The 8,141-nt window shown below is 46.8% G+C and overlaps 1 protein-coding gene across 1 annotated transcript; it reads right to left on the reverse strand.

The window, feature by feature from the left end:
• Positions 1–5,676: 5,676 nt before the first annotated feature.
• On the reverse strand, positions 5,677–7,828 carry LOC133915629 (protein FAF-like, chloroplastic). The gene is made up of 2 exons (XM_062358856.1): positions 7,489–7,828; positions 5,677–7,380 (listed from the first exon to the last, which is right to left on the reverse strand). The coding sequence occupies exon 2, from the start codon at positions 7,332–7,334 to the stop codon at positions 6,051–6,053; it is 1,284 nt and encodes a 427-aa protein (XP_062214840.1). The 5' UTR covers positions 7,335–7,380; positions 7,489–7,828; the 3' UTR covers positions 5,677–6,050.
• Positions 7,829–8,141: the final 313 nt, after the last annotated feature.

An 8,141-nucleotide genomic window follows, 5' to 3' on the forward strand; every position in this document is an offset into this window, starting at 1 on the left:
ACCTCAGATTTAACTTCTAAAATCTATAGGCAATGCTAAGATGGGCATATCCCAAAAAGATGCAATCCACTGTTTTAAGTCCCAGCTTGCGCCTTTTAGTTATTGGTATATTGACTTTCACTAAGCATCTCTAAGTATGTAAATAAGAAAGTAATAATTTTCTCTATTCTCATTCTTCATATTGGGTTTTCTCCTTATTCTTAGTAAGAACTCTATTTAGAATATGACACGAAGTCAACAAGGCCTGCCCCACCATGCCATAGATAAACTTGCAACGTCTAACATGATATTAACCAAATGAGTCAGGGTGTTCTTACTCTCAGCTACCCTATTTGATTGAGGCGAATAAGGAGGTGTTCTCTCTTGAACAATTGCATATTCCTTACAGAATAAGTTGAAATCACAAGAGAAATGCTTTCTACCATAATCTAACCTCAGTATTTTGATTTTTCTTTCCAATTGATTTTTAACTTTTGCCTTATAGATTTTAAAGTAATTTAGAGCCTCATATTTAGATTTCAATAAATACACATAACAAAATCTAGATGTATCATCAATTAAAGTCATGAAATATATTTTTTTCACCATTCGTCAACACACCATTCATTTCGTATAGGTCTGAATGTATGAGTTCTAATTATACCAAGTTTCTCTCCTCAGCTGCCTTGTGAGGCTTACGAGTTTGTTTAGATTGCACATAACTTTAGCACTTAGAACCTTTGATATTGGAAAAATTCAAAATTATATTCAAACTAGAAAGCTGAGTCATACAATCAAAATTTTGTGACACAACCTTAAGGGACAAACACTAGCCTCATCTCCATTAATATTGCCACAAATATGGTTCATAGATTTATTGCAGAAAAGAAAAGGAAAAGCGGAATATGCCTCTGCACTCATAACCTTTACCAATAAAAGTCCATGCTTCGAGACAACTACTTTATTAGACTCTAATACCATCTTAAACATGCCTCTACAAAGAAGGGAACCGCTAACTAGATTCTTGTTTATTGAAGGGGACATGCTGCACGTTCTTCAGCTGCACAATCTTTCTCAAAGTAAACTCCAGATCTACCATGCCAACACCAATGAACAGAAGCATGAGACTCATTCCCCATTAAGACGGAAGAATCACAAACAATCTAATAAGAAGAGAACATTGAAATGTTAGCACACACATATACATTAGCCCCAGTATCACTCCACTAACTGGTAGACTGATTCACTGAAAGAACAATAGGTAAATTACTATACTCACTAGTTCTACCTCCAGTGGTCACGTTAACAAACTTGGTGTTCTTTCCTTGATTAACCTTTTTCCCTTTGCGGTCTCTTCAATCTTTAGCCCAATGGCCAACCTCGCTGGACATGAAATAAGGTTTATCATCTTTGTTCATCATCATCTTGTTGTTGGTGGTGGTGGTTGGTTTGGCCTAATTATTTTTCCCTTTGAACTTGCTGTTAGAGGACCGTTGCACCACATTTACGCTAGACTATCCATCGCCTCTTTTGTTATGCACATCCTTAGCCTGAGCTTTCTCCTCAACATCAAGAGACACGATCAGACTCTAAATAGAGATTTCTTGTCTCTTGTGTTTTAGAGCAGTGGCAAAATTCTTCCATGAGGAAGGCAAATTGGCAATGATACCACAAGCCACAAACTTATCAGGTAAGACACACTTTAGGAGTTCAAGTTCCTTTACAATGCACTGTATCTCATGAGCCTACTCGACTACCAATCAAATATCAATCATCTTATAGTCATGATACTACTCCATGACATACAGTTCACTGCCTGCATCTGATGCACCAAATTTTGTATTTAGTGCATCCTACAACTCCTTTGAGTCCTTTATGTGCATGTACACATCACAAAGATGATCGATAAGAGCGCTAAGAACACATCCTTAAAAAAGTTTCTTGGCTTTCTCGAACTTCTTCACTCATCAGATGAAAGAGTTCCTTTAGGTCTGCCAGACGCAACCCTATAGCAGTTTATAGATGTAATCCACAAAGTGGCTTTTACTTGCCATCTATGAAAGTGCACACTGGTAAACTTATCTGACCTCAGTGCATCGAAAAAAAAACATCCATCGTTGAATCAAAGTGCCTAAAATAAGGTTTTTGGATTATTAGGAAAATAGCACTTTCAGATTTAATTAAATTAAATTCTTGATATAACATGAACAAGAACAGATGCAGATAATCAATATCGACTAGGTTTCGACTAGCTCTGACGAGTCTTAACTAGATTCGAGTATCACTCGAGTAGGGCTCGGTTAGCTCCGACAAGCCTCGACTAGATACTCGAGTAGGATTTCAACTAGCCCTAAAGAGGCTCGATTAGATACTTGAGCAGGATTTCAACTAGGTATCCAATACAGATTTCAATGTACGTACCCGATGGCGACGTGAGATGAAAATGACCTTATGATGTCAAAGCAGCAAATGATGAAGTGCTCGAAATAGACCGTAATGATTTAGAGAAAGCAGATCATGAGCAGTCACAACGAGCGCTTCCCAAAAATCATATTTGCCCTCTCCTAATCGACGACGTTGTCCGAGACGGAGCCGAAAAGCCAACTGCAAATGCAGCAGTTGGCCTGCTCCCACTGAGGATCGGTGAGACGTGGAGGAGAGCCATCGACGTGAGACATAAGCCTGAATTTGCCACACATCGATCTGAAGAACGATGCTCGCTTGTTGAAGTTGGTGTTCTTGAGTTTGAGCGTGATGGGGACATATGATTTCACGGTGATGGTAGCGTATGGATTGATGAAGATCGGTGGTGCAACATTGACGTTGGTGTCAATGAGGGAGCCGCCAGAGCGAGGGCATGTTGCAGAGGTCGTAGTGGAGGAAGTGGTGGAGTCGTTCAACATGACATCGAGAGGAGGGCACGCGTGTAGGGGTGGCGTGCATCAAGGGTCCTCAGGGCACGTGTAGGGACAACGCATGGCGAGGTTAGGGTGCGGCAGAAGGGGTACCGGTGCGCTAGGGATGGATAGAGGTAGTAGAAGAGATTGGAACAATCCTTGATATCATGTAGAAAGATAGAGAGATGGGGCAAGCACCACACACCCAATCAAGGGGGTGACCTTTTATATATAGATGAAGGAGGCCAAGATTGGTAAGTTATAGAGATCCTCAATCCGTGGAGTTAATCTAGGCATGTACAACTGTATGGCTATATAATATCTCTAATAGAGCTCTATTTCTAGGGATGGCAATTGAACCCATAGGTTAGGCGCTCAATGGATCCGAGTTTGGGCTCTATTTTTCACTCACAGGTTCATAGGGTCGGGTCGGGCTTAGGTTTCAATTTTCGCCCGCGAGTGCCCATCAGGTTGCTCAAAACAGTAGATAGCTAGCCCACTTTCGAGTTTCGACAGCTTAGTCGCCCAATCAAGCTTTGGCCACATCGGACACGCCCATATGCCTGTCCAGCCATTCCTCAGACATCCTCCAGCCACACGGCCACATGCCGACACAAATTTGGCCACAAGACCACACGTCACCATCACCGCAAATCAGGCCGCGCCATCCATAGATCTAGCCTCCCACATAGCCACCACCATCAAAGAAGTCAAGAACTTGCAGGAGAGGGAGGAGGAGGAGGAGGAGGAGAGGAGCATGATGGGCGTTGAGGGAGAGAGGTGGGTGGGGCTGGCGATGGAGTTCTCGGAGGGGAGTCCGGTGGCGCTACAGTTCATAGGGCGACGACCAACCTGCTACGTGCTAGTGACCAGCTATTGCTGCTGCACGTGCTTAAGGAATCTGACTACAAGCAGAGCAAGGCTAGAGAATCCACCCGCTCCTGTACATGCTTGCTGCCATCTCCAATTCCCCATCTCGATTCTCCTACTCACCTTGCTTGCTTGCTGTGAAAGACGGAATCCCAACTAGAAGACATCAAGGAAGAGGAGGGATGGGTCATGCGTGGAGAGGTGGGGCGCCGATGTAGACCTGTTCAACTGTCAGGCTGGGCCAGGCTTCAGGCCAGGCTTTAAAAAGCCCGACAGGAAACCCGTAAGCCTGAGCCCAGCCTGAGCTCGGCCTGAAACCCACTACGGGCCCAGTCAAGTTTAGGTTTTTTGGGTTTCCCAAGTGAGGTCGGGTTTTTTGGGCTTCGGGTCCATTTTTTAAGCCCGAGCCTAGCCCGAACCCGCTACGGGCTAGAAGAGTCAAGCCCGAGCCTAGCCTGTGGACTGGTCGGGTCAGATTATTTTGGGCTAGGTCGGGTCGGGTTTGGTGGGCCAGGCTGCACATGACTAGGTCTAGCCTGATGGGCACTCAAAACCCGACGGATACCTGATGGGTGTGGATTTGGGTGCTAGTTTTCATCCATTAGATATTTTTGGTTCGGATTAGGCTGTGGCTAACGGGTTTTAGTTGGACATGATTTTGTTCCACTCAATTTTCACATAACCCGTTGTTATCCCTATCTATTTTTGTTGGTAAAGAGGATTTTATTTTTTTCTTATTTTTACCTCTAACAGGGAGGAACAGACACTGAGGCGCTTTTCGATGAGACTAGCGTGGATTGAGGATAGCGTACGGTATATACAATATGATATAGTATATCAGATCGAGTTATTTAACCCGGAGGAATTCTATTCTGCTTCTGGGCACTGTAGAGTTCCGGCAATTTTTCGTAGTTCTACCAGAGAGATATAGGTAACAATTACTAGTGTTAGCGTAAATAGCTGTACACCATTCTGCACGGTATTGTTAGGTGTCCGGCACGGTTTGGTTTAGATACGATCAGGTTATAGTGTTTAAATCCAACCAGTCTCTCTCTTGTAATATTTTGCACTCCATCTCTAATTGTCTATATAAAGAGATGACACGCCCCTAGTGAAAAAAAATATATCGGTCATACAATTTCGATATTTTCGTTTTATAGGTTAAGGATGGTAATCTTCTTCCATCTATTTTTTTTAATTCCCATCTAGCGACACATCAGTATATCACTATAATTATATTTTTGAATCAGTGATACTCTTATTTATATATTATTATATACAGTTTTTATATTAAATAGTTTAGAGATAATCGATGTTATGTTTTAGAGAAATTAAGCTTTTTTTTATTTTGACTCAAAAATTATATATCGTTGATAGAATCTCAATAAATCTAAAAATCTCGTTTATCAATGACCTCGATAAATTTCTACTACCGGTAAATAAAATCTTGCATGCCCCTTAATTTAGATGTGGCATTGCATAGCCTTCCCTGTTTACTTTCAAATATTTGTATGGGCCCTGCTACAACAATTTCCTCTTTCATGGCACCCGGCAGTCATAACACATTTTGTATTTTATAGTTCAGTTCTTTTCAGAAAAAAAATTACTTGTATATTATCACGTGACGTAGGAGTAACTTGGTTCTGACGGTGTCTGCTCGCATTGCCATGATGCCGACTTCCATTTACCACGTCGTCTCGGTATGAACTGCAAGGAAACGTCACGTATATTTATCTCGATCGACGATTATTCGGTACGCACATACGTCTTCTCAAAAATCTTCCAAGGCGTCAGTCACGAACCCATCATCACATAAAGATACGGTAAAAACTAGCAGTAAAAATGTAAAATCCACGCGTATGAAAATGACAAGCTCCGATGGATGATGCATCATCCAACACAGTAATTAATTAACAGGGGGAGAACAGTAGTTACAGCGAATCTGTTAATTCATTCATTCATTAATAATTACTCAAATCACACTGCAAATACAAAGGGACAAGCTACCAGAGCAACAATTACAGCACGCACGAGGCCACTTGCAAGGGACCAAAGGCAACTGGCCGACGCGCGGTAAAAAAAACACCAGCAACACATGCTAAGGATGTGTCGCAAAAAAAAAAAAAAAAAAAATGACCAGCATTCAGCAGCCAGTGTGACGACGGATTGAGGTTATTATAATAAGCGGCTAATTAGGACCGTGCTTGATTTACTAGTAATTAATTAAGCCTAGCAATGGCGAGGCGACCGAACTGTCGCATTCGCAGCTGTGTAGTGTGGTGTGGTGGTGATCGATCGATTTTTTTAGGTGGTGGCAATGCAGTAGGGCTCGAGGATGAAGAGCGGCTTTTGCCGCAGTTGCCGGCACCGGCGCACGCTCTGCAGCAGGTCCTGCTTGTCGCCCCGCCGCGACGTGAACAGCAGGAGCTGCTTCCGTTCAGCGGCGGCCGACGCGGAAAGGTGCAGCCCGCCGCACTCGTCGTCGTCCTCTGGAGCGCGCAGGACGTCGGTCCCAGTCGAGGCCACGGCGACCGCGGCCGCCAGCGTCGTCGTGGACGACGGAACCCGGCGCAGCGTCGGGGGTGGCGGCGCCTGCGCCGTTTCGTCGCAGGCTGCCTCAGAGTAGGCCGTGTTCGTGTCGGCGTGGCCACGGGGTTGGTCGATGGTGAAAGGCGTGCTGCCGACGAACTTGTTGATGACGAGCGTCGAACGGTGCACCTTGACGGCGGCGGGCGTCTGCGGCTGCGTGCTCACCTTGACCTCCACGACGCTGCCCCTGTCCACCACCTCGACCTCCTCCTCCTCTTCCACCTCGTCTTCCTCCTCTATTTCCATGGCCGCCTCTTCCTCTTGTTCATTCTTGGGCTCCACGGCCGGGAAATACGACACCTCAGCTGCTGCAGTGGTGATCTTGCTCGCCGCGCTCTGCTCGCGAGCAGAGCACTCAACGAAGGAGAGGCGGAGACGGCCACCCTGGCGCTTCGCGTGGAGGTACCCGCGCGGCCTCACGACCACGGCCTCGATGATGAGGCGCCCGTCTTGGCGGCGCGGGCGCATCTGCAGGCACGGCCCGTCGCGGCGCGACATGGACGGCAGCGGCGGCGGGAACGAGCGGCGCGGTGACCGCGTCCCAGCCGAGCAGTGGTAGTTCACCGCCACGAGCTCCTTCATTTCCCACTGCTCCTCCGCATAATCGCGCGCCGCGCCGTGCTGCCAGAAGGACTCCTCCGCCTCAGCAGCCGCCGCCGGCATCGGCGAGTCAAAGAGGCTGGCTATGTCGGCGACGTCCAGGGACGCAGTGAAATCGCCGGAACCGGTCTCGTTGCCGAGGCTCTCGGTGCAGATCTCGAGGCTCTTCTGGTTCATCAGGCTCGACGACCGGCGCACAAGCGGGTGCACGTAAGGCTTGGACGCCTTCTTGGCGCCGGCGGTCGCCTTGTCCACGTCGGCCTGGATGGCGTTCCATATGTCCACCTGCGCAGGCCGGTGGTCGACGACGACCTCGGGCTTGTACGGCTCAACCGGGTGCAGCCAGCTGGGCGCCTCGAACGCCGGCACGGCCGGGCCACGGCACACCGCCACCGACATCTTCGCCGCCTGGAGAAAGATGTGAAGTGGCTGTCGCGCTTGCTCCCTGTGAAGAAGCAAAATCGTTAAGAGACGTGAGGTCGTGAGCAACAGACCACTGGCTTGCAAGAGTCAGAGTAGCCAACCAACTTAACCGGTGTGGCAGGTTCCGTACCTCGAGGATGCGAGCAAGGGAAGCTTGGAATTTGGAAGCCCTTGTGGTCTTGGAAGTTTGGTGATCTTGGCTGGTAATCCTGGCTCTTGAGCTAGATATCTATCCCGCTCTTGTTACACAACACAAACTCCTCTTTGTTGCAAGCATGTCTGGTGTGGTTGCTCAGCTCGAGCGCTATTTGTAGGCAGGGGCAAGGAGAGGGCATTGGCCGTCCAGGGCCTATGGGGAGGGCCCCATGCTCCTCCACTACTTGCCTCCACCATGCTCTGTTTTCCTCTGCCTTTTTGCAAGTGATGCTTTGGCATTTCTTGCCAGGGTATGCTCTTATGGTTCAACAGGGATTCATGAGATAATGCTGCTGAAATTGTTGTTTTTGAAGGAACATGCTGCCGAGATTATAGTTGATGTATAGAGTTGCTACGCCACCGCTTCTGGTGACTCTAGCTGTCGGTAACCGACATCTAGAACAGCAACATCGCAGCTAAAAACTACAGCAGCAAGTCAACGACTCAACTTCTATGACTGTAACTTACTTTATGCTAGTTTTCCTTGTAGAATATTTGTGCCCTGCAAAATCAAATAACAGAAGTTTGTAGTGACATCAGCTAGTGCAGTGCTAGCAGGGTGAAAGGGACATGGTATTACCATAAAAC

This window comes from Phragmites australis, chromosome 4 (assembly GCF_958298935.1).
Source record: "Phragmites australis chromosome 4, lpPhrAust1.1, whole genome shotgun sequence".
In the NCBI taxonomy this organism is placed as follows: Eukaryota; Viridiplantae; Streptophyta; class Magnoliopsida; order Poales; family Poaceae; genus Phragmites; species Phragmites australis.

Coding starts and splice junctions, on each gene's coding strand:
- LOC133915629 (XM_062358856.1), bottom strand. CDS start 7,334: ATGTCGGTGGCGGTGTGCCGTGGCCCGGCCGTGCCGGCGTTCGAGGCG.